Source organism: Mauremys reevesii, linkage group 24 (assembly GCF_016161935.1).
Source record: "Mauremys reevesii isolate NIE-2019 linkage group 24, ASM1616193v1, whole genome shotgun sequence".
Classification (NCBI taxonomy): domain Eukaryota; kingdom Metazoa; phylum Chordata; order Testudines; family Geoemydidae; genus Mauremys; species Mauremys reevesii.
The window spans coordinates 18,651,494-18,677,121 of NC_052646.1; the positions used below are offsets into that span (position 1 = coordinate 18,651,494).

A 25,628-nucleotide genomic window follows, 5' to 3' on the forward strand; every position below is an offset into this window, starting at 1 on the left:
GGTGGCAAAATTTGCAGGTGATACAAAACTACTCAAGATAGTTAAGATTAAACCAGACTGTGAAGAGCTACAAAGAGATAACAACATGGCAGATGAAATTCACTGTTAATAAATGCAAAGTAATGCACATTGGAAAACATAATCCCAACTATATATATAAAATGAGCTGTTACCATTGAAGAAAGAGATCTTGGAGTCACTGTGGATAGTTCTTTGAAAACACCCACTCAATGTGCAGCGGCCATCAAAAAAGTGAACAGAATGTTGGGAATCTTTAAGAAAGGGATAGATAATAAGACAGAAAATATCATATTGCCTGTATATAAATCCATGGTACGCCCACATCTTGAATACTGTGTACAGTTCTGTGGCCCTATCCCAAACTGGAATTGGAAAAGGTTCAGAAAAGGGCAAAAAAATGATTAGGGGATGGAACAATTTCCATATAAGGAGAGATTTATAGGACTGGGACTGTTCAGCTTGGAAAAGAGACAACTAAGGGGGGATATGATAGAGGTCTATAAAATCATGACGGTTCTGGAGACAGTAAATACGGTGGTATGATTTACTCCTTCCCATAACACAAGAACCAGGAATCCCCAAATGAAATTAATAGGCCGCAGGTTTAAAGGGAATGTAAGGACGTATTTCTTCACACAACGCACAGTCAACCTGGGGAACTCTTTGCCAGAGGAAGTTGTGAAGGCCAAAACTATAACAGGGTTCAAAAAAGAACTGGATAAATTCATGGAGGACAGGTCCATCAATGGCTATTAGCCATTTCCTTAGTCTCTGTTTGCCAGAAGCTGGGAATGGGTGACAGGGGATGGATCACTTGTTGATTCCCTGTTGTGTTCATTCCCTTTGGGGCACCTGGCTTTGACCACTGTCGGAAGACAGGATACTGGGTTAGAGGGACCTTTAGTCTGACCAGGTATGGCCATTCTTATGGAGAAATGTGGGCTCAGTGGAACTACCATTAAGTGGATACATAACTAGTTAACCAACCGCAAACAAAAAGTAACTGTTATTGGAACGATGTGGGATTGGAGAGAGGTCTCAAGTGGAGCTCCACAGGGATCTGTGCTGGGTCCTGTGTTGTTTAACATCTTTATCAATGACTTGTATGGAGGACTAGGGAGCAGACTGATCAAATCTGCAGATGACACAAACACTTGCGAACACTTTGGAGGATGAAGCTAAAATTCAGAGGAATCTCGAGAAATTGGAGAACTGGGCTGTAGATGACACAATGAAATTCATGAAGAACAAATGGAAGGTGCTCCACTTAGGGACGAAAGACCACACAAATACAGGATGGGGAAGAACTGGCCTGGCAGGAGCACTGCTGAGAAGCAGCTGGGAGTTGTGGTGGATCACAACCTCGACAGGAGTCAGCAATGCAATGCTGTTGCAAAAAAAAAAAAGCAAATGCAATTTCAGGTTGCATTAACAGAGGCAGAGCATGCAAGTCATGAGAGGTGACGTTACCGCTCTACTCACTATTGGCTAGGGCTCAGCTGGGGACTGTGTCCAGTTTTGGTCACCAAAGTATAGAAAGGATGCAGAGAAACTGGAAAGGATTCAGGGGTGAGGGATAAAGATGATCAAAGGGATGGAATGGAAGCCCTAGGGGCACAGCCTGAAGGAACTGGGCATGGGTGGTTTGATATAGAGATTAAGCGAGGGGGACATGATCGCGGTTTTCAAATACTAGAAAGGCTGCTATAGAGAAGCTGGAGAACAGTTGTTCTCTCTCGCCCCAGAGGGCAGGACAAGGGGATCCCCCATGGCCCATGAACCATCCCTGCCAGAGCAGGGTGAGACAGGCCCCACTGCCGAGTGCTGTAGGCATAGGGACTGGCCCTTAGAGATGCAGCCTCCATCCCCAACCCTGGGGCGGGACCCTGCTCGGACTTGAGGGGCATCAGCAGAGCTGTGGGGGTGGGGAGCCCGCGGCTGGGATAGCAAGAGGCTGAGGGTAAGGATTGAGAGGCACCCCGAGACCATCCAGCTCCCTCCCCCACCCTAGTTCCACTCACCCCTAGACCTGCAGAAGGGGGCCCAGCACCTGGTTCTCCGACCCTGCAGCCCGGGTTCCCCAGGGTTTGTGATTTGGAGCCTGGGGAAGCAGCAAGCACAGGAATGTGAAAGCAGAAGTGCGTGCGGACGGGAGGGTGTTGGGGGAGACACTCTCTCAGAAACCCCAGCATCCTGCCAACTTCCTCTCCTTCTGGCTGGGGCTGCCTGCGGCTTCCCTGCAACAGGGGCACGATGCATATTGCTTGTGCGGCTGGAAATGGAACCCAGGAGTCCGAGCTCTGAGCCCCTCTACACCTCACTCTCATCCCAGACCTGGGATAGAACCCAGGAGTCCTGATGCCCTGCCTCCAACCTCAGCTCTAACCCACTAGACCCTGCTCCCCTCCCAGAAGCAGGGACAGAACCCAGGACTCCTGGCTCTGAGACCCTCTTCACCTCACTCTGGTCCCAGAGCTCTGGATGGACCCAGGAGTCCTGGCTCCCAGCCCCACTGTTATGACCACTCCCCTCTCAGAGTCGGGAATAGAACCCAGGAGTCCTGGCTACCTGCCCCCCATTCCAGGTCTATCCCTTTATTATTGTATTTTCCAGTCACACAATAATATTTTAACGTTAGCAGCTCACACCACTTTTTGAGTCTGTCACTAATATATATATATATGCATAGATATACAACAACATATTAAAATAGATATAGCTACACACACACACACATATATGTATATAAAGAGAGAGAGAGAGGTAGGTACACAGCTACATAAAAATACTGAACACAATCAATCCAGCATTTCTCCAAAGACTTAACACTTGCTCATGCACTCAGATTATGTCTGGCTTTGTGTAACTGTGCCATCCGGTGGTTCCCTTCAAAATAGCCTGTTGCTCCCATCCCATCTCTTTTATGAAGGATTCTTTGTGAGAGCCCACACCTGGGCCCAAGGGTCCCAAAATTGGTGTGAGCCTGGGTAGGTCTTTGCTTCATTATCCCCTGCATACTCAGGCCACTGATGGGGCCGAGATTGGATGGGGGGATCTGTGGGCCTTGGTTCATTGGGTAAAGCAGACATCTTCTGGGGGAATCCTGTCACTGTGAACATCCCCTACCAAGAGGTGTTGGGGGAGGTGTGGGGCCACTTCTAGATGCTGGGGTACCTGGAAAAGGGGGGCTGCACCTTGGGCATCGAGGACGTGTGAGCCAGGGATGGGGGCTGCTATTATCCGCACATCACCAAGGGGAAATTGTTCAGCACAGCTACCGAGCAACACAGCCTGCACTCATTGTCACAGGTATCCCACCTCTGCCACCCGAGCCAGCCAGTCCCCTGCCCTGCGGCTGGATCCAAGCCATCGCCCACAAGGGGGGAAAGGCCAGTAGCCCATTCCCCGCCTGGCTTGTGGCTTGAAACAAAAAATTGTCAAAAAATTTTAGCAAACAGAAAACTGTTTGGGTTGAAACAAAAAGAAAAATTGTTGAAATTTTTGGCAAACCAAACATTTGAAAAAAAATATTGGGGCCTCAATCTGAAAGCATAATTTGATACATTTTGAGGGAACCAAAAGTCAGGGGGGAAACATCTTTTCATGTAAAACTGAAAATGAAAATTAGTCTCAACATTTTCAGCGAACTACAAGGTCAGAAATAGATTTGGTTTGCGGATGAAACTTTTCTTCCCACTTTTAGCATTTGAGATATTTTTAATTAAAAAAATAAAATTACACGAAATTTCAACCCATACAGTGGTTTTGAATAAAGAAAGTGAAATGTTTCTTTTTGATAATGCCTAAAAATATCTTTGCATTTTGGGGAATTTGGGGAGTTTTTTCCCCGAAATGAACAATTCAGCAAAATTGACCTGGATTCATGCACTTTTGGTGTTGCCGAATTTCCATTTTGCACCAAAAAAAGTTTCTCTGTGAAACTTCCTCCCCGCGCTGGCTGGGAATGGCTGTCAGAGCTGCTGGGTTGGGTGTTGTCTTGTAGGGACAGGTAACTAACATCAGCTGGTCTGCTCTGTTCTCTAGAGGGTCTCAGACCGTGATTGTCACCGGGGTATCTGGGTGCCTTGGGGTCATCACAGAGTAAACAAAGTCATAACCACCAGGGCAACAAACCCATCATCTACTGGTCTGTAATGATGCGGCCTCTGGCGGGACACAACTGAGAGTATCAGTTCAGGATAAATGCTTAGAGCAGGGCAGCCATAGGCCAAGGATGGGTTCCTTTATTACCAAGGCAAACCAAACCAGCCAAACAGAGAGGACTTCGGTTTTACCCCACTGGCTAACCACAAGTCACACAAGCAATTTCCTCAGACACTCCAGTTTCCCAGTATCACCACCAACACCACTCTTTATGGGGATGAATGGTTATTTAAACCAATACCCCAGCAAAAGAAAAAGGTTCTCCTGATCCCAAAGGACCAAGCCCCAGACCCAGGTCAATATACAAGTCAGATCTTACCCACAAATCATGCTGTTGCCAAGCCTCTAGAATCTAAAATCTAAAGGTTTATTCATAAAAAGAAAGAAATACAGATAAGAGCTAGAATTGGTTAAATGGAATCAGTTACATACAGTAATGGCAAAGTTCTTGGCTCATGATTGTAGCAGTCTCTGGAGCACATCCCCCGCTGGGATGGGTCATCAGTCCTTTGTTCAGAGCTTCAGTGCAGCAAAGTCCCTCCAGAGGTAAGAAGCAGGACTGAAGACACAATGGAGACGATGCAGCTGCCTTTTATAGTCCTTTTGCCATGTGGCTTGTGCTTCCTTTGTTCCAAACACAAGCTGCCCAGCACAGAAAAACTTTACAGCTCTGTCCCTAGGCAGGTCCCTGCCTTGCTGAGTCACCAGGTGTCCCTGCCTTCTCTCAATGGGGCAGTTGTACAGCTGATGGTCCTCAATGGGCCATCAAGCAGGCTAGCTAGTGCTGATGCCAAATTGGCTGGGGTGTTACCCAGAAGCCTGGCACAATATTGAAACACAGACAGGATAGAGCCAATATTTATAATCATAACCAGCAAATCCTAACCTTTTCATAGACACCTTCCTTGGCCTCCTTTGTACACAATTTGATGCTACTATATGACCTTGGTTGCAACAATGATCTATACCATCATAGTTCATATTAATAATGTCACATGGTCATATAAATATTACAGGCAATTTCCACGTGCTTCTCAAGCCCATGAGTTTGATTCAGAGGGGTAGGGAGGGGGCAGAATATCAGGCTAGATGGGCCTGTTGGCCGCACCTTGGGGGGCAGTTCCCCCAGCTGAGGTCTCATTCTATGTTTCCTCAGTCCCGTGAGATTCCAATTTCTCGTCAGCTCATCGGTGGCTGAGGAACGGCCCGATCTACACACCGGATTCAGGCACCGTGGATTCCCTGGCTCCCCATTGGTCCTTTCTTCTGCTTCCATGACAGCAGCAGGGTCTCCTGAGAGAGAGAGATTCTAGGGTATTTATGTGGCTGGCAGTCTGGATAGATAGATAGATAGATAGATAGATAGATAGATAGATAGATAGATAGATAGATAGATAGATAGATAGATAGATAGGTGGGTAGGTGGGTAGGTATATGGGTAGGGGGGTAGGTCGGTAGGTGGGTCGGTAGCTGAGTTACCATCTGTAATAGAGCAGGGTGAGGTAATAGGCCAGGAAGAATCCAGTCGCCACGAAGACGAGTTTGCAGCTCATTTCGATAAACGCCCGAGTGAGGCCATCTGTGGGAGCTGGAAGAAGCCGAGAGTCTGGGATAGATCTCTGCAACCCTGGCCTGACGCCAGGTTGGAGCCAGCGCCCCCTAGAGGGGAAATTCCCCAGCCCCTGAGCCACCCAGCCCCACCCTGGGGCCCTGGGGCCAGATTGTAGCTGACGTTCTCTGAGGGAAAAAGTCCTGTGGCCCAATCCCCGCCCCCCCCCAAGCAAGCTAATCCCCACTCTGGGGCCAGTTCGGAGCTCGCGCACCCTAGAGGGGAGGGGTTCTCACTTGATTCCGGGGGGCTCAGCAGTACAGCGTACATCTTATGGGGGTTGAAGCAAGGCAGAAAATCTGGGGGCCACCATCCCCACTCCCCATCGAGCTCAGGGTGCTGATGGCCTTATCCCCCTGGGCCCAGGAGCTGACCTGCAGGCCCCCCCCCATGAGCCATTCCCAGCCAGGGCCTCCCTGTCCACCTGCCATTGGAGCTGGGGGTGGGAGCGCAGGGAGCAGCTGCAGCTGATGCTGGGCCCCTCGCACTGGCAGGATGCGTTCAGCCTGGTCCCCAGCTACCCAGTGGCAGGGAGTCCCACAGGTTAACCATACTAATACTCAGGGGCTGGGAGTCCTATAGATTAAACTGCTAATATCCAGTGGCAGGGAATCCCGTGGGTTCTTCTGAGCTCAGGTGTCTATTTGGCTGCCCCCCCAGGCACTGATCTGGCCCCATCCTCAGGCAGCTGCACTTCACACCAACTCACCTGCTTTTCCATCCTCAGCCTGGGCACTCACGGCTCTTGTAGATGGCCCAGGAGTCTGTTCAAGCCTCAGCTGCCCCCCTTGGGGCTGCCCTCGAAGCAGCTAATTAACTATGGCACCGGAGTGGGTGGCTCTGTCTCCGTTTACAGGAGCCAGGCACCTGTGATACCTGCTAGTACTCAGTGGTGAGGAGTCCCACGGATTAACACTGCTACTCTCCAGCATCAGCGTCCCAGGAGTTAACCCCACTCACACCCAGCAGCAGGGAGACTGGCAGAGGTACCCCACTCACGTTTGCGGAGCAGCTGGAACTTCCCCTGGGACATTCCACCATAGACTCCTGCCCCGCTGCCTGCAACACAGCATCACCTATGGACGCCCTGCCCGACCCCCTGCAGGACAGCACGCCCCACTGAGGCCCCACCCTGCTCCCTGCAGCACAGCGCCCCCTAGAGCCTTACACGGCATGTGCACAAGCAGGGCCCGGCTGGCCCACCCATAGGAATTCTTGGCCCAGCATCGATACTCCCCAGTGTCCTCTCTGCTGAGATTGAACAGTTCCAGGTGCCCGTCTCCTCCCAGACCAGGGCTGAGGGACTCATGCCCCTTGGCCCAGCTCAGGATGACCTCGGCTCTGCTCCCAGCCTCACAGCTCAGGCTCAGGGAGTCTCCCTCCTGGGTCTCCAGAGACAAAACGTTGCCCTCAGCTCTCCACGCATCTGGCACTGGAAGAGACGAGCAGGCAGGTTAGACTCCCCCGATAGATCCCCCAACGAGGCACCGAGATGCAGCCACCTCTGGGGTGGGCTGTTAGGGCTGGTTATATAGGGACCCGCCACCCAGCATGGAGATGTATACAACTCTGGAGTGGGCGCAGCAGGTCTCCATCACAGAGATAATTCACTAACCCATGTCCTCCCCACTGCCCAGCGCCCCCTAGTGCCACCCCGGGGTCTGGAGACAGAGTGAACTGGGCCCTCCCACCCCCCACACCCTCCCCACAGTCCTGAGGCTTCCTCAGGCTCTCCCCTCTGGGCACAGACCAGCCTGGCCCGGCTGAGCCTGGGGCCTGGCCCTGAGCACGGGCAGAGCGTGACTAGGAGGCGCTCGCTGATTCCCGGGGCTCTCAGCGCGGCCTCTCACCGGGGCGTCCATTCCTGGTCAGGTTCCCGGTGATGTTGGGGGGCCCGGGCGGGTCTGTAACACAAACCAGACAGCGGGGATCAGGGGGGCTGCACAGCACCGGGTGGGGTGTGTCGCTAGTGATAACTGAGCCTACACATGGCCCCTCGCTGTCAGCTCAGCTGGGGGACGGGAAAGTCCCTGAGGTGACACAAGACCCGTGGGTGGGGAAGGGGTAGAGTAGAGAGCAGTGTCCTTTTAAATCTCCCTCTGGCTGACAGGAACAAGGGCCGTCCTTACAGTGAAGCCTGATTTGATTCTTCACGTTGCAAAGGCGGCCGCTGGTTTTCCCTCTGCCCTGGATTTGCAGCGCGAGGGTCACAGGCCATTTAATGGGGGTTTACCCTGGGGCAGGGCGGGCCGAGGTCCCAGGGCACCGAGCCTGGAGCGTGTTTCATGCCAGACAGTGACTGGGTCCTGTTAACCCTCTGGCCCATATAGAACATCCGCCAATCCCGGCAGAAAGGGAAGCAAGTGGGACAGCCTGGGGGGGATCTCAGGGGGAACTGGGGTGGCTGGCATGAGGGGGAGGGGAATCCCAGCAAGTGGGAACTGGAATGGGGAGGGTGGATCCCAGCACAGGAGGATTCTGGAGGTAGGGCAGGTCAGGGTGTTGTAACAGCCAGGCAAGGTAGTAACAAACTTCAACAGGACTTTATTTTTAAAGTGGAAACCTCTTTACCAAGCTGCTGCTGCACCCTCTGTAACTCTCACTCTGCCTCCTCAATTCCTCCCGCTCCTTCCTGTCCTTTCAGGCTCCCAACAACCAGTGCTCCCAGTTCTAATAATTACAAGCAACATCTAAACACCACATTCCCTCCTCTCTTAAGAAACTCTCCCAATTAAAATAAACATTTTTGTTCTAATCACAGGAACAACTAGGAAACAAGACACTATGCTATTGGCAGAAATATTACACTGAAAACACTGTAGATACTACATAACATAGTCTCTAGTCCAAACAGGTGGTCGTCTGGGTCTGGCAGGCTGTCTCTCAAGCCCCGGTTCCAGTGCAATGTCTTGTTGTGTTGATACTATGGTGAAGTCATCCAATGCAGACTGGGTGTTGGCATAATCTCCTCTTGGTGCATAGGCAGGTGCAAGATAAGAAGCATGCCATACCCGCCCATCAGAAAGTTGATAGGTGTAAGGTCCCTTCTTCTCGATGATTTTAAGAGGAGCTGTGAATTCATGGCCCCTTTGTGTAAAATTCCAGGTTTTCATATTCTAACAAAGGAACCACACTCAAACTTTGGTTCCTTAGCACCCCACCGCTTGTCTGTGAAAGCCTTATACTTTGCTTGGTTCTGTTCAACTGTTTTTCTCACATCATCCTCGGTTGGGGCCTCAGGTTGTGCCTTTAATAATCCAGCAGTGTTCAGTTCAGTATTCATCTGTTTCCCATGCAGTGACTCTGCGAGTGATCTTTGCATTGTGGCATGTCGTGTAGCCCAGTATGCTTGCAAACAATCAGTAGTGAAGTGTATCCACAATCATCTTTCCAGTTGAGCCATTTGAAAACTCTCTTTCAAACTTCTGTTAAACTGTTTGATTTCCCCATTGGCTTGAGGGTAATATAGGGATGACCTTCAGTGTAAAATGTTCCTCTCTGCTAGAAAAGTTTCAAACTCCAGGGAAGTAAATTGACCACCATTATCTGAAACCCGTTCTTTGGGGTTATCTTCCCTGCTAAAAAACTGAAGAGAGGATCTTAATTACTGTAGCAGAAGAGATTTGAAATGTAAACGCTACCTCAGGCCATTTACTGAAATAGTCTATTAAAGTGATGGCATAACGACAGTCAATTGGAGCAGTATCAAAATGGTCCTACAATGTCAATCGCCACTTTTTCCCATTCAGATTCAGGAAGAGGAACAGGCTGTAATGGAGGGGTACATGTCACTGCTGTCTTATCATGCATTTGGCAAATGACACAGGATTTTATGAATGCTTCAGTTTGAGAGTCCATCCCTGACCACCAATACAGATCCTGTAGTCGTTGTTTGGTTTGGACAATTCCTTGATGAGTATGGTGTGCCAGGTGTATGAGTTTTGACTGTAATTCTTCTGGCACAAGTAGCCGGTGTGTACCTCATAGCACACAGCCATCGAGCAAAGAAAGTTCATCCCAAACTCTAAAGTAAGGCAACAAAACTGGGTCAAGGTTTTTAGGGTTACTGGGCCATCTCTTTGTCAGAAATTCCTGTAGTTTTTGTTGAATTGGACACACTAAACAAGCAGCTTGAAATTGTTCTCTTGTAACTGCAGTAAGAGTGCTTGTAATAAGCGCAACTACTACATCCTCATCCTCCGGTGGACCAGCTGGTGAAGGCAAAGGCAGGCGAGAAAGGCAATCAGCTACCACATTTTTGTTTCCAGGCTTATATTCCAGTTCATAACTGAAAGAGAGTAGTCATGCAGATCATCTAGCAATACGACATCCTGCTCTTCCCAGTCCTTTCGTGGTGAGCAATGTCGTCAAAGGGCTGTGGTTTGTGCGCAACTTGAACATGCGGCCCCACAGGTAAGTTCTCCATTTTTCAGTAGCCCAGACACAAGCAAGTGCTGCTTTTTCTACTGCAGAATATTTTCCCTCAGCATTACTCAGTGTCCTTGAAGCAAATGCAACAATCCTCTCTGTGTTGTCCTCATGAAGTTGTGTGAGGAGAGCCCTAAGTCCATAATCAGAAGCATCAGTAGTTACAAGACTGAATAGTGCAGTACTGGACTATGTACAATCAAGTCTTTCACCGTCTCGAAACTAGCTTGTGTGTCCATTGTCCACACTAAGGTTGAACTTCTCCATAGTAATTCTCGTAATGGTTCAATGACAGAAGCATGATTGGGAATGAATTTTGCATACCAGGAGGTAAGGCCCAAGAAGGAACGTAAGGTTTGCAAATCTGTTGGAGGAGGAGCATTTGAAATTGCCAGGATATGATCTGGATCAAGTTTTAGTCCAGCCTGTGAAATTGTTGGCCTCAGAAAGGAGAGTTCAGTTTGTCTAAATTTGCATTTGGACCTATTCAGCTTGAGGCCTGCTTTGCTGATGCAGTTTAGTACAGACTGCAGGTTATTGTCATGCTCCTCAGTAGTATTTCCAAACACGATAATATCATCCAAATAGCACTGAACTCCATGTTGATTCTTCAGAATCAATGACATCATTTTTTTGGAAGGCACTTGGGGCTGATGTGAGACCATATGGAACATGTTCAAAATGAAATAGTCCCTCATGTGTAATAAATGCTGTGAGGTCTTGGCTATCTTCATGCAACATAACCTGGTGGCATGAACTCTGCAAGTCAAGAGTAGAAACAATCTTTGCTCCACGGAGTTGTGCAAATACTTCTTCTATATGAGGAAGAAGATGGCTGTCCATCACAATAGCTTTATTTGGCTCCTTAAAGTCCACACAAAGGCGAATGCCTCCACCCTTCTTCTGCGTCACCGCTATGGGTGAAACGCATTCCGAGGAGTTCATCTCTTCAATAATGTCCTTTTGAACAGGTTTTCTAAGTTCCTCTGAAACAGCTTCCCGGACTGAAAATGGTAAATGCCGTGAAACTGGTGTGTGTACCGCAAGAGTGCTTTGCTGAGGAAGATCAATTCGTCCATTAACGACCCTGAGATTTAAAGCAGCGAGTAAATCTCTGCCAAGGATAGGAGTGCCTTTGTGGACAACGTAGAACTCTGCAGTTGCACAGCAATCACCAAAAGTAACTATTGCTGGCAGGCAGCCATGTACTGGGATATGGTTTTTCAAATAGCACCCCAACTGAAGTTTGGGTTCAGTAAGAGGCACATCTTTAAAGTAATGCAAATAAATGGAATCAGGTAGTATAGATACTGCTGAGCCAGTGTCCAGCATTAGCTGAAGAGAGTGTGATTTGCCTGAGGGTATGGCAGAAACATTTAAAGTGCACTATATCTGTTCTGGAATATGTGCAGTAGTGATTTTGTCCACGTCCAGCACAGTAACATCTGGTATTGTAACTGAATGCACCTGTTGATTGGACTGGCTACTGCGACATACTTTAGCAAAATGGCCAATCTGTTTGCAATGATTGCACTGAGCAACTTTTGCTGGACATCCTGTGTAGCTTGCAAGGTGTTGTGGGATCCACAGTGAAAGCTTTACTGTATTTTGCATTTGCTGGTTCAGCGGCTTTTCATGAGTTTTCCTCTTGCAATTGCAGCAAAGAGTCCTGTGGCACCTTATAAACTAACAGATGTATTGGAGCCTGAGCTTTCGTGGGTGAATACCCACTTCGTCGGATGCATGTAGTGGAAATTTCCAGGGGCAGATATATATATGCAATTGTTTGTCTGCAGCAGGGAACTTTTCTGCAAAGGAGTCAAAGCCTGGACTGTGCCTCCTGTATCCCTGCTCATCATTTTGGCTTCAGCTGTTGCTGACTCAATCTGAGTAGCAATGGTTATTGCTTTTTCTAGTGTAAGTTGTGGTTCTAGAAGTAAGAATTCTCTTACACGAAGCATGCTTGTTTTCTCAATGAGCTGGTCTTGAATCATCTCACCTGCCATATTCCCAAAGTCACAAGTTACAATCAGACTCCTCAGGGAAGCAATACACGGCATTATAGTCTCCTCGGGTTTCTGCTCACGCTGGCGAAATCTGTAGCGATTAGCTACTACATTCACTTTTGACACAAAAAAATCTTTAAAGCAGATAATGCATATTTATCATCTGCAAGGGGAAAATTGTAAAATATACGCTGCCATTCTGCTCCAAGGCAGTGGATTAGCAGAGCACGCTTTCTTACTTCAGAAATCTCTGTAGCACTGACGGAAAGATAAATCTCAAACATATGGATCCAGGTAGTAAAAGTAGGCTCACCTGGGTTTTCCAGAAAGGGTGCAGGTGGGTTCAGAGGCAGAAGATCGACCCTTGACGCCCAAATGTTGTAAGAACAAGGCAAGGTACTAACAAACTTCAACAGGACTTCATTTTTAAAGTGGAAACCACTTTACCAAGCTGCTGCTGCACCCTCTGTAACTCTCACTGTGCCTCCTCAACTCCTCCCCCTCCTTCCTGTTTCCTGCCTTTCAGACTCCCAACAACCAGTGCTCCCAGTTCTAATAATCACAAGCAACATCTAAACACCACACGGGGGTAGAGAAGATCCCAGAAGAGAAGGGCCTGGGGATCTGGGAGTGAGTATGAGATGGGGGAGCCACAGCCCCGGGGGGCCGGAAGGGGTGAAGATCGCACGGGAGAAGGGGCTGCACAGTGTGGGGGGAAGGGGCCTGGAGTAGAATTGGCTGAGGGTGCATGGTGGGGGTGAGGATCCCAGCAGAGGGGCTGGGGCGGCGTGGAGGGGCTGGGAGGGTCACCACAGCCGACGTGGAGCTGGACGGTTCTGCGGGTGGAAGGTCCCCGTGGTGGCCTGTAGGTTACGCTGCAGACGAGACCTTTGCCGTGGTCTCCCGGGCCGGGCGTGAAGCTCAGCGCGGAGCTGTGGGCCCAGGTGCCGTTCGCCAGCTGGGCTGAGACGTTCTGGGCTGTGTCGCTGAACGGCCCCGTCCATGTGACTTGGGGAGGGGGCCCGAAGCAGCTCCCAGGGGCCGTGCAGGTCACAGTCACTGGCTTCCCGACCAGCAGCGTCCCTGGCAGCCCCCGCGCCGGCGAGATCTGGATCTCTGGCTCCTCTGTCAGCCCTGAGACATGGGGAGAGGGGAGAGAATCACTCGGGGACATGGGGCCTTTCCTGTCTGGGGCTGCAGCTCCGATCCGGCTCCAGGGCAGGGACTGGCTGGCTCATGGGGCTGATAAGCGGTGTCATAAATATAGAGGGAAGAGTAACAACTCTCTGTGTGCAGTAACATCAAATCCCTCTTTGGCAGCTCTACTAAATCGCCTTCCCTGTAAGGGATTAATCAGCTCAGATAACCTAGTTGGCCCCTGACCAGAAGGACCAATGAGGAAAGAAGAAACTTTCAAATCTGGGGGGTTGGGAGGAGGATTTGTTTGTTGCTTTCTTTATTGTTCTCTCTCTAGACAGAGGGAGAGACTGAGCAGGTACAACAGCTCCTGCAAATATTCCTGGAAGAACAGATCTAAAACCACAGACATTGGAAGTAGGCAAGGAAAGGCGCTAGGTTATGTTGTGTTTCAGGCCTGGTCTACACTAGGCGTTTAAATCGGTTTTAGGAGCATAAAACCGATTTAACGCCAAAACCGTCCACACTAGGAGGCACCTTATATCGATTTTAATGGCTCTTTAAACCGGTTTCTGTACTCCTCCCTAACGAGAGGAGTAACGCTAGTATCGGTATTAACATATCGGATTAGGGTTAGTGTGGACGCTGATCGACGGTATTGGCCTCCGGGAGCTATCCCACAGTGCACCAGTGACCGCTCTGGACCGCAATCTGAACTTGGATGCAGTGGTCAGGTAAACAGGAAAAGCCCCGCGAACTTTTGAATATTTCCTGTTTGCCCAGCGTGGAGCTCCGATCAGCACGGGTGGCGATGCAGTCCGAAATCAAAATAAAAAAAGAGCTCCCGCATGGACCATGCGGATGTGATCGCTGTAAGGGCAGGCAAATCCGTTCTATCAGCGCTCCGTTACAGAAGATGAAATTCAGAATCCTTTTTTAAAAATCTCCAGACAGACGCCATAGCAGGGACTCAGCGCACTGCAGCGTGACAAGCGTAACGGAAAGCCAAAGAATCAAATGGATGCGCATGGACTGGAGGACTGAAGCTATCCCACAGTTCCTGCAGCCTCCGAAAATTATTTGCATTCTTGGCTGAGCTCCAAATGCTTCTAGGGTCAAACACAGTGTCCGCGGGTCAGGGCATAGCTTGGCAATCTACTCACCCACCCCCCACCCCAGAAGCGAAAGGTAAAACAATCCTCTGACTCTTTTACATGTCACCCTATCTTTACTGAATGCTGCAGATAGACGCGATAGTGCAGCACTCAACACCAACATCCTTGCTCCCCCCCCGCCATGGGCGGCTGATGGTACAATATGATGGAAATCCATCCTCATCATCAGCATAAGCTGATCGTACAAAAAGCTGGAAATCCATCCTCATCATCAGCCTATTGGCCCTAATTTTTTCTGGTGGATGGATGGTACAATATGGCTGGTAACCATCCTCATCATAGCAACAGGGGGCTGAGCTCCATCAGCCCCCACCCTTCATGTGTAAAGAAAAGATTCAGTTGCCCCTGGACTAGCAGTGGGATGCTGGGCTTCTCTCCTACACACTGCTTAATGTTCTGTCTGGACTATCATAGCAGCTGGAGGCTGCCTTCCACTCATTTCTCACTAACAAGTCAGTGTGTCTTATTCCTGCATTCTTTATTAATTCATCACACAAGTGGGGGGACAATGCTACGGTAGCCAAGAAAGGCTGGAATCAACAGATGGGGTTGTTACAGGAGCACCCCCTGTGAATAGCATACAGATAATAATTTCTGCAGGCTCTGACACAGAGCAGCTGTGCTCTCTGGTTCTATGATACGGTGGTTCTCTAGCACACTTGCCTATATTAGGCAGCACTGATTCTATTTTAGATACCAAAAAGGAGGGATTGACTCAGGGAGTCATTCCCAATTTTTGCTTTTGCGCCCCTGGCTGATCGGCCAGGGGCACTTATGACAGCAGCTAATGGTACAAGACGATGGAAGGTGCAATATGGCTAGTAACCAATCTTGGCTTTTGCGCCCCTGGCTGATTGGCCAGGGGCACTAGCAGCAAATGGTACAAAAGGACTGGTAGCCATGATCATCCTCAGTTCCAATTTATGGAAGGGTTTGGATGGTGCAATATGGCTAGTAACCATCTCTGCTGTCATGCAAAAGCAAAAGCATGCTTCTGTGTAGCGCTGCTGAATCGCCTCTGTGAGCGGCATCTAGTACACATACGGTGAGAGTCACAAACTGCAAAACAAGCTCCATGATTGCCATGCTATGGCATCTGCCAGGGCAATCCAGGGGAAAAAGTCGCGAAATGCTTGTCTGCCATTGCTTTCACAGACGAAGGAGTGACTGACGAGATTTACCCAGAACCACCCGCGACAATGATTTTTGCCCCATCAGGCACTGGGATCTCAACCCGGAAGTTCCAAGGGGCGGGGGAGGCTGCGGGAACTATGGGATAGCTAGGGAATAGCTACCCACAGTGCAACGCTCCAGAAATCGATGCTAGCCACGGACCATGGACGCACACCACCGATTTAATGTGTTTAGTGTGGCCGCGCGCACTCGATTTTATAAAATCTGTTTTACAAAACCGGTTTATGCAAATTCGGAATAGTCCCGTAGTGTAGACGTACCCTCAGCTTGTGAATTTTCCTATGCTACAGATGTAGTTTTAATTCTGTTTTTGTAACTGTGAAGCTGAGCCAGACGGGAATCCTCTGTGTTTGAAATCTTTTATTTACCCTGTGAAGTTACCTTCCAAACTGATTTTTGCAGGTGTGATTCTTTTTATATATATAAGTTCTTCTTTTAAGAACCTGATTGATTGTCAGTGTCCTGAAGGGTCTGTGCTCACATTGCTAACCAATTGGTTGGTACACTATTCTCAAGCTTCCACAAGAATGAGGGTGAAGGGGCTTGGGGGGATATTTTGGGGGGGGGACAGGGATTCCAAGTGACCCTTCCCTGGATTTTTCTACAAATCACTTGGTGGTGGCAGCAATAGCGTCCAAGGCGAAGGGAAGGAATTTGTGCCTTGGGGAAGGTTTAACCGAAGCTGGTAGAATATAAGCTGAAGGGGTCTTTCAGGCAGATCCCCACATCTGTACCCCAGAGCTCAGAATGGGGGGAACCCTCACAAGCGGTGACTGCGGCTGCTCTTACCTGTCACAGAGATCGTGAGCGCAGGGTCAGCGCCATCGGAATTGGAGCGGTAAGTGTGATCTAACAGGCCTTTCTCGAAGCTAAAGAAATATCTCCCTGCATCCGTCCATCGGGCATCACTGATTTGCAGGGAGCAGTCGCCGTGCGCTGGATCCCCCGTCAGCCGGAACCGGCCCTGAGTCTCCTGCGACAGCCCCTGGCTGGAGACACTGCTGGCCACGGGAGGATCCTGGCCCACAGTAGCAGACTGCTTGTACCACATTCCATAGAGCTTGGCCGAGGGATTGTCGGTGTCGTACGAGGCTGGGTACGTGAAGGTGCAGGGGACGAGAACGCAGAGACCCTCCTGCACCGACACCGACTGTGGCACCGTCAGGGTAAATCCGGGCGGCTGGGCCAGGGACCCTGCAGGGGACGGGGAGGGATCGAAGTGTGGCCCAGAGAGAGCGGAGACCCCCCCCGAGCTCCCCCCAGACAGGGCCGGCACCAGGGACACTCGGGAGGAGGGGACTTGGCCGACGCGACGCTCGGGGGGGCGGGGACTTGGGCGACGTGACGCTCGGGGGGCGGGGACTTGGGCGACGTGACGCTCGGGGGGCGGGGACTTGGGCGACGCGACGCTCGGGGGGTGGGGACTTGGGCGACGCGACGCACGGGGCGGGGATTTGGTCGACGCGCACCTCGGGAGGCGGGGACTTGGGCGACGCGAACCTCGGGGAGGGGCTTGTGTGACACTCGGGGCGGGACCTTGGGTGGTGTGACGCTTGGAGGGGGGTGGCGCTCCTTGTTTTTCAGCCGGCTCCAAAAAATGGGACCCGTAGAGAGCAGAGCCCCCCCCTGAGCTCCCCACAGACAGGGCCGGCTCCAGGGACACTACTAGAGAGCAGAGACCAACCCTGAGATGCAGCCCCCAGCTCTGCCGGTGCCCCTCACTCCCGACCTGCAGCCCCATGTGAGCCCAGCCCTGGGTCCCTGACCAAATCTCACTCCATTTAGTTTCCATCCTCCCACATCAACCCCTGCCCCACTCCCTGTCACTCAGCGCCCCTAGCACCGCACGGGGCACTGCGCCCTCCCCTCTGGCCAGTCTCCCTTCCAAGTCCTGGGACAGACCTGGCCCCGCTTAGCGCAGGTTCTGCCCTTCCCCCTGCCCTGAGGCTGCAGGTGCTGCTTACTTACCCCTCCAGAGCAGGGTGAGGATCAGGACCCTCAGCGTGGCAGGACCCCCTGCTCTACAGGGGGGGCCCTGAGGCGGGAGCTTCCTTTCCCCAGCATCACGGTGTGGCAGCAGGGCTCTGCCCATGGCTGGGGCGTTGGGCTGGGACAGACTTAGAGAGAGAAGGGGGGTGGGAAGTGTGAGAGCAGAGGCTGTTTGGGGTCACAGATCTGCCTGGGGGACCATCAGTGCTGCTGGGCCCTGCAGGGGGCTGATCTGGGGCTGCTGGCAGCACAGTGACCTCCCCCTCCTCAGAAAATCCCAAATCACCAGATGATCCTGAGAGATCATGGGCTAAAAAATCCTTAAATTGGCAAAAAAAAAAAAAAACACCTGAGACTTTCCTCTAAGAATCATGAGAGCGGCCAGAAAATCCTGATCTGGTGACAGAAGATGGTCAGAAGACAGAACTGCTCAGTGCCTCCTTTGCTTCAGTGTAAAACAACACGTGAGCAGGCAACCAGTGAAGTTACCATGGACAACAAAGGGGAAAGGCTGCAAATCGGGATCAGTAAAGAACACGTCAGAGATGCTCTGGCAAATTTGAATGAATTCAGATCAGTGGGGCAGGAAGCTGTTCAACCCAGGGGGCTGAAGGAATTAGCTGAAAAAATCTTGGACCCACTGGCAATAATATTTGCCAACTAATGGATGATAGGAGGGGTCCCAGAAGACGGGGGAAGGGCTAACAGAGGGGCCATCTTTAAAAGGGGGAAAAAGGAGGAGCCGGGGAACTATAGACCAGTCAGCCTGACCTCAACACCTGGAAAGTTACTAGAGCAATGTATAAAACCTTCAATTTGTGAGGCCGAAGGGGTGATCACCAGCATGGATTTACCATGAACAAATCCTGCCAAACTAGCTTCGTTTCCTTCTTTGACGAGGTAACTGGTTGGGAGCTGGGGGAAAGCAGTGGACATAACATACCTGGACTTCAGCAAGGCTTTTGACACAGTCCCACATGACATTCTCATAAGGAAGCTGGAGACGACTTCTGACGGAACTCAAATGTGAAATTGCAGAACTACTAACTCTCATTTAAATCAGCTTCTGTACCAGATGACTGGAGGAGAGCGAATGTGACACCAATTTTTAAAAAAGGCTCCAGGGGTGATCCTGGCATTTGAAGGCCAATAAGCCTAACTTCAGTGATGGGCAAACTGGTTGAAATTATAGTAAAGTGAAAGTATAGCAAAGAGCAGAATGATCAGATGCAGAGATTTGTTGGGGAAGACTCAATATGGTTTTTGTAAAGGGAAATCATGGTTCACCAAACTACTAGAATTTTTGGAGGGAGTGAACAGCATGTGGACAAGGGTGACACATTCCATGTACTTAGATTTTCAGAAAGCCTTGGACAAGGTTCCTCCCAAAAGGCTCCTTTGCAAAGTGAGCTGTCATGGGATAAGTGGGAAGATCCTCTCCTGGATCAGTGACTGGTTAAAAGATAGCAAACAAAGGACAGGAATAAATGGCTAATTTTCACAGTGGAGAGAGGTGAATAGTGGTGTCCCCAGGGGTCTGTACTGGGAGCAGTGCTGTTCAACATGTCCATAACTGATCTGGAAAAGGGGTAACCGGTGAGGTGGAACAATTTGCAGATGATACAAAACTTCTCAAGATAGTTAAGTTCAAAGCTGACCGCAAAGAGCTACAAAGGGATCTCACAAAACTGAGTGACTGGGTAACAAAATGGCAGATGAAATTTGATGTTAATAAATGAAAAGTTATGCACATTGGGAAACATAATCCATAATCCGAACTATACATATAAAGTGGTGGGGTATAAATTAGCTGTTACCACTCAAGGAAGAGATCTGAGAGTCAGTATGGAGAGTTCTCTGAAAACACCCACACAATGTGCAGCGGCCATCCAAAGAATTTGTTGAGCATCATTAAGAAAGGGATAGATAATAAGACAGAAAATATCATATTGCCTCGATATAAATCCATGGTAACAATCAAATCTTGAATACTGTATTCAGTTCTGGAAGCCCCATCTCAAATTGGAATTAGAAAAGATTCAGAAAAGGGTAACAAAAATGATGATGGGTGTGGAACAGATTTCACAGAAGGAGAGATTAATAACACTGGGACTGTTCAGCTTGGAAAAGAGACGACTAAGAGGGGATATGATAGAGGTCTGTAAAATCCTGACTAGTGTGGAGACAGTAAATAGGGTGGTATGATTTACTCCTTCCCATAACACAAGAACTAGAAGTCCCCAAATGAAATGAATAGGCGGAAGGTTTAAAAGAAATGTAAGGCCGTATTTCTTCACACAACGCACAGTGAACTCTGCAGACAGGGTGGGGCGCTAATGCTGCCCTCTCTGCCCCACAGATGCATTCTCCCCTCCCCCGCTCAACCCTGCTCCTCCTGCAGCTGGGACTCCCCTCCTTGTCAGTGTTACGGACCCTCCATCCTCTTCCTTCTTGTGAGAATGGTGGGGCCCACTCCTCCATCCTCCTCAAATGTGAATTGGGCCACTCACACCTTCCCCGTCTTTACCTGTTAAAATGGTACAGGCCTCTCACTCCTGCCTCCTCCCCAACCACTGCAGTGAGCTGGGCGGGTCTCAGCTTGGATCCCACATGGCCCATGCACCATCCCCTGCCCGAGCAGGGTGGACGGGCCCCGCTGCCCAGGGCTGGAGGAAGGGACCAGCCCTGAGAGATCCAGACTCCATCCGCATCCCTGGGGGCTGCCCTGCCCTGTAGAGTATCTGGGAGCCCCAGGGGTCTGTGCCCCACACACACACCCACGCTTTGCCCCATGGAGTTGGGTCAGCACAATGGAGTGAGCGCAGTGGGACTATGGGTGAGAAGTTTGCACGTATGTGCTCAGCCTGGGGTATCTATAACTGCCCCTCTGCAATACCTGCCCTCCCTGCCCCCAAAAACCACCCATGTGGGGAAGGGGAACCCCTGGCAGTTCCATTTCCCACCATCCCTCTGCTGCCCTCAGGTGCTCTCGGGAAGGAGGCTGAGGGATGGGAGCTGGGGAACCCCTGCTGTACGTGGCCCCCTGAGCCGACGCCTCCAGTCTGGTCCCCATGGTGTGGGAGCCCTGGGGCGGGACCCTGCTCGGGCTGGAGGAGCCACGGCAGAGCTCGGGCTGGAGGGGCCACATTTCCACTCACCCCTAGACCGGCAGAGGGGGGCTCAGCACCTGGCTCTCCGACCCTGCAGCCCGGGTTCCCCAGGGTTTGTGACTCGGAGCCTGGGGACGCAGCATGCGCAGGAACCTGAAAGCAGAAGTGGGCGCTGGCAGGGGCTGTTGGGGAGATGCTTTCAGAACCCCAGAATCAGCATCTGCCAACTTCCTCCTCTGGCTGGCACTGCCTGCGTCTTCCCTGCAACAGGTGCAGGCTGCATATTGCTTGTGGGGCTGGAAATAAAACCCAGGAGTCCTGACTCCCCACCCCCATCACCCACTCTAACCCACAAGACCCCACTCTCCTCCGAGAGCTGTGACAGAACTCAGGAGTTGTGATTCTCTGCCTACACCCCACTGTAACCCAATAGACCCTGCTCCTCCCAGAGCCAGGGACAGAACCCCAGAGTCCTGCCTCCTGCCTCCCCTACTTTAACCTGCCAGACCCCTCACCTCCAAGAGCCAGGGACAGAACCCAGCAGTGGGGAGCGCCTAACCCCTTCATCCGCTCTAGCGCTTTGTTTCTGCTGTCTCCAGTTACAAGACAATATTTTAACACTAGCAGTTTGCACCTCTTATCATATTGTACAGGCTGCAGATCCTAATCACTTACCCGGAGCTGAGACGCGTTCGCCTCTGGGGTGGGGCAGCTGCAAAGAGCTCACTGGCGCCGCTCAGAGAATTCTTCCTAAATCCTAAAATACTGAATTAACTTTAGGAAAAAGAAAGAAATATGCACATATCCATGCTGAAATCACTGTCAGTCATTTATTTAGGGGGTTTTGCAAACTCAATAATAAAATAATGTTCAGTTCTCTCTATTCTTTCCTGGACCTGTACAGAATAGAGACACAAATAAGGGGTTTTGAACGTTCCTGTCTTTTGTTCTTGTTACTATTTTTTCCCATTGGGGTTCCAGCCCGGGAGCACCCACAGAGTCGGCCCCTGAGCTTTTTCCAGCCTCCCAGCTAGCTCCTCAGTCTGCTGGGAAAAGGGACAAACATACATGTATCCCTTTTCCCAGCAGACGTACTCAGCCCGGAGGTGCAGGGGACAAATTAAGCCCCGGATGGGGAGGTGGGTAGGGAGGCAGTGGGGGCCAGGGGCAATAGGGGAACTGGATGGGGAGCTTGGAGAGGCAGTGGAGCTGTGGGTTATTGGGGGTGAGCCCGGGGCCAGAACCTACTGCTGCATGGCGAGGGTCCAGGGCCAGAGCCCACCACTGAGTGGCCAAGAGAAAGAGCCCAAAGCCCACAGGACAGGGCCCAGCAATAGACTATGGGGTCCGGAGTTAGAGCCCCAAACCCCACAGCTGGAGCCCACCACCCCAGGGCTGAAGACCGATCCCACCACCCCCGGGAAGGTGGGGAACTCACTGGCCCCCTGCTCCTCCAGTGTTTGTGTCTCAAGATAGGGCAGGGCCAAACCCCTGCTTGTGGGTCTGGGAGAGGGGCCTCTGCTTTGCCCCCACAATCACCACCCAGGAGGCTTTGGCCACAGGAAAAGCCACATTTGAGAAACACGTCCCTAGAACGTCTTGCACAACCTGGCTCCAGTGGCTGGAGATCTTGGTGCCATCGACGCAAGGAGAGAGATTGTCCCAGACACAGGCAGCTTCTGACCCCACCACGGGGGTGGGCTGTGGGGAGGGTGAATAGGACATGGGTATTTCCTCTAGGGTTTCTTGGCCGGGGAAACGTCAGCAGATCGGAACTGGTCCATTGAGCGCAGATGTTTGTTTTCTGTCTCTCAGTTCCTCAAGCGACTCCCAGGTCCCTGGTCACTGAGGATTCCCTAGTGATGAGAGCTGGGTCAGCGGGTCTCAGGAAAGGCAGCTAGATTCCAGTGGCTGCTGACTCCAGGCTTTGATTTAAGAGCTGAGATGCAGCTGAATCTGGCTTGGGGCTCAGGGACTGTTTATACAGGGATCCCTCGCCCGGTGCTGAGCTGCATAAGTGTCTGGGAAAAACCTATAACTAAAGGAAATGCAGCACCCCCTAAATGGATGCATTGAGGCCAGCCCTGGTGGCTAGGCCCTCCCAAATATCCCACTCTGGCCTGGTCTCCCAGCCAGATCCCAGTGGCACATCAACTCTGTGCCCCTGCGTTTGGGCATCAGTGGCTGTGCTGGGAGGCTCATTGCTTAGTGGATCTTGTAAAACAGGAAGTTTTCAGTCAGGGAGGTTGCTCCACCTCCGCCCGATCGGCCCAAGAGAGCAGTGATTGAAGGGGAGGGATCATTTTCTGCCAAAAGGCAATGAGCTGCTGCTGTGTAGCAATGCAGTCCCATGTCTGCCAGCACCCAGGAGATGTACGGTGATGGTGAGCTGTGCGGGCTCCATGCTTCCCGTGGTATGGCGTCTGTACAGGTAACCCAGGAAAAAAGGCGCTAATCGATTGTATGCTGTTGCTTTCATGGAGGGAGGGACCGAGAGGGGCCCCGGACAACATTTACCCAGAACCACTCGCGACACTGTTTTTGCCCCATCAGGCATTGGGATCTGAACCCAGAATCCCAATGGGCAGCAGTGACTGTGGGAACTGCGGGATAGCTACTCACAGCTACCCCCAGTGCACTGCTCCGGAAGTCGATGCGAGCCTCGGTATGCTGGACGCAGTCCGCTGACATAATGCACTTAGAGCATTTTGTGTGGGGACACACACAGTCGGCTGTATAAAACTATTTTTAAAAACTGACTTCTATAAATTCAACCTCATTTCGTAGTGTAGACATACCATAAAAGTGCAGAGAATCCTCCAGCAAGTGCCCCACGCTGCAGAGGAAGGCGAAAAACCTCCAGGGCCTCTGCCAATCTGCCCTGGAGGAAAATTCCTTCCCAACCCCAAATATGGTGATAAGTTAAACCCTGAGCATGTGGGCAAGATTCACCAGCCAGCACCCAGAAAAGCATTCTCTGTAGTAACTCAGATCCCACCCCATCTAACATCCCATCCCAGACCACTGGGCATACTTACCACTAATAGTCAAAGATCAATTAAGTGCCAAAATTAGGCTATCCCATCATACCATCCCCTCCATAAACTTATCAAGCTTAGTCTTGAAGCCAGATATGTCTTTTGCCCCACTGCTACCCTTGGAAGGCTGTTCCAGAACTTCACACCTTTGATGGTTAGAAATCTTCATCTAATTTCAAGTCTAAACTTCCTGATGGCCAGCTTATATCCATTTGTTCTTGTGTCCACATTGGGCCACATTAAATAATTCCTCTCCCTCCCTGGTATTTATCCCTCTGACATATTTATAGAGAGCAATCGTATCTCTCCTCAGCCTTCTTTTGGTTAGGCTAAACAAACCAAGCTCTTTGAGTCTCCTTTCATAAGACAGGTTTTCCATTCCTCGGGTCATCCTACAAGCCCTTCTCTGTACCTTTTCCAGTTTGAATTCATCCTTCTTAAACATGGGAGACCAGAACTGCACACAGTATTCCAGATGAGGTCTCACCAGTGCCTTGTATAATGGTACTAACACTTATCAGTACTGGAAATACCTCGCCTGATGCATCCCAAGACCACATTGGCTTTTTTCACAGCCATATCACATTGGCAGCTCATAATCATCTTATGATCAACCAATACTGCGAGATCCTTCTCCTCCTCTGGTAATTCCAACTCATGAGTCCCATCTTATAACAAAAATTCTTGTTATTAATCCCTAAATGCATGTCCTTGTACTTTTCACTATTAAATTTCATCCTATTACTATTACTCCAGTTTACAAGGTCCTCCGGATCTTCCTGTATGATATCCTGGTCCTTCTCTGTGTTAGCAATACCTCCCATCTTTGTGTCATCCGCAAACTTTATTAGCACATTCCCACTTTTTGTGCCAAGGTCAGTAAGAAAAAGATTAAATAAGATTGGTCTCAAAACCAGTCCCTGAGGAACTCCACTAATAACCTCCCTTCAGACTGACAGTTCACCTTTCAGTATGACCCGTTGTAGTCTCCCCTTTAACCAGTTCCTTAGCCACCTTTCAATTTCATATTGATCCAATTTAACTAATAATAATGCCATTTGTTATTGGAACTCATTTGCAAAACTTTTCTTAACATTACATGAATATATTGTCTCATACTATAGAATTAGAATTTATAATCCCCATTCCATGATGAGATATTTTGGGGCTATAATGTATTTTAATTAAAATGATTTTTAGATAAAATGCTTTTTGAGAAAATAAACCTATAAAAAATCCAATTAAAATAAAAAAATCCATTTTTTTATTTTTTTTAAAATATCATTGATTTTTATCCACCCTGTTTTGTATTTTAAGCAAATACATAGGTGTGAGTGAGAAAGTTGGTAACGTTAAGTTTTGTAAAAAGTTTTCCCTTAATCAGGCATGTGCAGCTCTCCTGACAACAGCTAACTGTTAGCGAGAATGAGTCCTGTGAGTCCGTGACAGCTGGCTGCTGCCCAGACACAGCAAGAGACAGGCCTTGCCCCAGCTGGGATCAGGGCTGTCAGGGTTCCTCCCCACTCTGATCTCTGGGGTACAGATGTGGGACCTGCATGAAAGACCCTAAGCTTATTTCTACCAGTTTGGGTTAAAAATTTCCCAAGGCACAAATCCTTCCTTGTCCTTGGACGGTATTGCTGCCACCACCAAGTGAGTTAGACAAAGATTCAGGAAAAGGACCACTTGGAGTTCCTGTTCCCAAAATATCCCCAAACCCCTTCACCCCCTTTCCTGGGAAGGCTTGAGAATAATAT

The 25,628-nt window shown here is 50.1% G+C and overlaps 1 protein-coding gene across 1 annotated transcript; it reads right to left on the reverse strand.

The window, feature by feature from the left end:
• Positions 1 to 4,581: 4,581 nt before the first annotated feature.
• LOC120390588 (sialic acid-binding Ig-like lectin 12) lies at positions 4,582 to 23,524 on the reverse strand. The gene is made up of 6 exons (XM_039513322.1): positions 23,456 to 23,524; positions 16,524 to 17,049; positions 13,042 to 13,362; positions 6,963 to 7,226; positions 5,665 to 5,773; positions 4,582 to 4,744 (listed from the first exon to the last, which is right to left on the reverse strand). Exons 1-6 carry the CDS (start codon positions 23,522 to 23,524, stop codon positions 4,699 to 4,701), a joined length of 1,335 nt encoding a protein of 444 aa, XP_039369256.1. The 3' UTR covers positions 4,582 to 4,698.
• Between the last annotated feature and the right edge of the window lie 2,104 nt (positions 23,525 to 25,628).

Coding starts and splice junctions, on each gene's coding strand:
- LOC120390588 (XM_039513322.1), bottom strand. CDS start 23,524: ATGTCAGCGGACTGCGTCCAGCATACCGAGGCTCGCATCGACTTCCGG. Junction 5,774..6,962: donor CCTGCTTGTGCACATGCCGT/GTAAGGCTCTAG, acceptor GGCTTCTTCCAG/CTCCCACAGATGGCCTCACT. Junction 4,745..5,664: donor ACCCTGCTCTATTACAGATG/GTAACTCAGCTA, acceptor TTGTGTCTTCAG/TCCTGCTTCTTACCTCTGGA.